The sequence below is a fragment of the Danio rerio genome, chromosome 10, assembly GCF_052040795.2.
Source record: "Danio rerio strain M-AB ecotype USA chromosome 10, GRCz13ab, whole genome shotgun sequence".
NCBI lineage: Eukaryota > Metazoa > Chordata > Actinopteri > Cypriniformes > Danionidae > Danio > Danio rerio.
The window spans coordinates 42375001-42378061 of record NC_141030.1 but is presented as its reverse complement, the minus strand read 5'-3'; the positions used below and the strand labels follow the sequence as shown (position 1 = coordinate 42378061).

Below are 3061 nucleotides of genomic sequence, written 5' to 3'. Positions count from 1 at the left end.
AATCTATGCCATGAAGGATTAAGGCAGTTCTGAAGGCAAAAGGGCGTTCAACCTTGTACTAGTAAGGTGTACCTAATAAAGTGGCCGGTGAATATCTGTGGTATAATTTCAATGTTTTAATGAGAAGTTGATTTCTTATATTTATATAATTTGATAACTTAGAAAAGTATGAAATGTATAGAAATCCTTAAAATTACATATTATTTTATAAAGCTATCATGGGAAAAAGAAACATGTAATGCTTTTGGATTTTTTTGCAAAGTGGCTCAAAATGAGATGACAATGTGTATTGTCATCTTGCATCTATATTTTGCTACTGTACATCAAACCACTTGGTTTTACATTTGTCAACAAGACATTTTTAATTATGTAGGTTATAATAGAGTTTAATATGATTTCATTTTAATGCAATTTAATAAGCATGTCACAATAATCATACCTATTATTTATTTAGCTTTTTCCCCCACACAAGTCAAATTAGACACTCAACTTGCTATTAATATAATTTATACTGAATGTAGACTAAATTTAACTTGACCCATTTAATTTAACTCATTGACCCAAAAACCAGCGTTCAGACTGTTAATCAAATTGCTCAAACCTTTATTCAAAATTGCATTGATCAGATCATTGTCACACACGCAAATGATTTTAAGGGATAATACAATCACATGAATACTTTTGGTAAAATAAGTTAATTTGCAATAAGTTACTCAGTAATATAAAATACTGATGGCTCGGATTCTTCTTCAGGCGTTAAGTATTAAATAGATTATTTGCACGGCAGGAAATAATTGTTGTTCAGGACGCGTAACAGCTTGTTGTTGGAGCCAAACTCAAGCATCTTTGATCCACTGAAGAGGTAGTTAAAACCTACAAAAAAACAAAAAAGACAGTGTTAGATGTGATTTTACCTCAGTTTTTTTTTTCTTTTGTGATATTGTATAGTAAAACCCTTTATACCTCTATACTGGAAGGCTGCGGTGACCTTCCCGGTCATTCCAGGGAAAACCTTCTGCACTGGTTTAGGAAAACCTTTATCCATTTTCTTCATTCTTTCATTATAACTGCAAGACATTCATTCTTGTTAGGTGACGATTTTTGTAAAAGCAGCTAATTTGAAACGATTTTTTTCAAGTGATTCACTGACCTGTAAACCTGGTTGTTGGCGAAAAAGAGGATTGTGTTGCTGTCTTCCTTGTAGAGGACTGCGTCGATTTTCTTCACATTTTTCCGCAGACGGAACATGCTGAGACTCTTGGGATAGCCTTGCACAATATCATAGCCATAGAGAGCCCAAACCTTCTCACCTGAGAACAACAATTTCCAAATTATTTTCATTTCTTATGACATACAGTTATTTTAACATCTATATTGTTCCATGAAGGTAATGTGCAGTACAATAGATATAAAAAATGCAGAACCTACAATTTTCTAAATCCTACTGTATCTAGAAAGACTAAAAGAGTTATTTTTTTAAGCATGTTTCATTAATTCCAGGGTTGAGGGTTCAAAAATGCTAAACACTGAAGAAAATCGCATTGAAAAGTGTTAAAATAAGTGAGGTTTAATATTAAACTACTAGAGGAGCACGTGCTCATGATTGACCCAACTGGCCCACAATAGCTAATCACGATCCTCCAATCAAAGGATCCCAAGTCACTATACAGTTGAAGTCAGAATTATTAGCCCCCCCCCCCCAAATTAATCATTTCTCAATTTATGTTTAACAGAGAGAGGACATTTATCAATATATGTGGCTTCAGCATTGTTATCGCAATGTGAGCATTTGTAATAGACACATTGCAGGACAAGTAGAGTCAGGATTATATATAACTTCACAAATTTACCAAAAATGTTACCCTTTGAATATTTGTTTAAGGTTTGTGACTGGCTTTGTACATTCCAAGCTAGTTTTAAGCCTTTAGGCTCAACAATTTATAATGTTTGTCACTTAAAGAAAGATAAATGAAGTCTATACAGCAGGGGTCTCAAACTCAAATTGGCGGAGGGCTAAATCAGAGACTGACAATTCATAGGAGGACCGCTTTAACATTTAAGCACAACCAAAAAGTGAAAACCTGATGTAATTGATGCACTCAGACATTCTTCCCCGGTGTATACGCAGTCAAAGCTCCTTCTTTTTGTTTGTTATTGTACATATTGAAGGGGTAGTATAAATTGATATAAAAATATTACAGTTTATTGTATAACGATGGTTTGTTCTGTAGACTATCAAAAAAAAAATATGCTTAAAGAGGCTAATAATATGTTCCTCAAAATGTTTATTAAAAAATTAATGACTGCTTTTATTCTAGCTGAAATAAAACAAATAAGACTTTCTCCAGAAGAAAAAATATTTTCAGACATACTGTGAAAGTTTCTGTGCCCTCTTAAACATAACTAGGGAAATATTTAAAAAAGAAAAAAAAATCAAAGGGGGCTAATAATTCTGACTTTAACTATATATATTCATTTTTACTTTAACAAGTTCAGTTCAGCCAGCAGTCAAATAGTTAGTAAGGCACATTTTTTTTATACAAATCTTAATATGCATATGAAGAAAATCTATTAAATGAGACCATTTAAATCTAATAGTTGGCAAATAGATCCTATGTAGACCACTATCATATTGTGTAAGCCATGAAGAGGTGTTTGTACAACAAAATACAGGTGGTGTAAAACTGACTATAATCAAATGACCCTTGAATATTTACAAAACTAGAGCTTTAGTACAAATAGAGCACTTACAGACATATAATTCAATGTTTAAATCAGCCCCAGAAATTACCTGCATGTGTGTTACTCTCGACAGCACGCTGAGAGAAACCGAAAGTAAACCGGTTATATAGTACTGTACCTTAAATGTCCAGTAGGTGGGGGGTCAAAACCACCTACTGGACAATAAATGATAGTGATTTAAAATATAGGTTTTGGCAGGCCGAATCTCATTATATTTTTGATGTCAGTTACGGACCTGAGTGAGGAGGAGCGGGGGCCGCAAATGGCCTGTGGGCCGGCAGCTTGAGACCCCTTTTATACAGGGTTATTTTACATTTGA

At 33.6% G+C, this 3061-nt stretch overlaps 1 protein-coding gene across 1 annotated transcript in view; it reads right to left on the bottom strand.

Moving 5' to 3' along the window:
* Positions 1-586: 586 nt before the first annotated feature.
* Positions 587-3061, bottom strand: part of mmp13a.2 (matrix metallopeptidase 13a, tandem duplicate 2) — an 8875-nt gene continuing 6400 nt past the window's right edge. The window contains exons 8-10 of the mRNA NM_001446337.1: positions 1151-1310; positions 964-1067; positions 587-873 (exon numbers count right to left, since the gene is read on the bottom strand). Of these exons, the coding sequence (NP_001433266.1) occupies positions 773-873; positions 964-1067; positions 1151-1310 (365 nt within the window). The 3' untranslated portion in view covers positions 587-772. The remainder of the gene's footprint in view (positions 874-963; positions 1068-1150; positions 1311-3061) is intronic.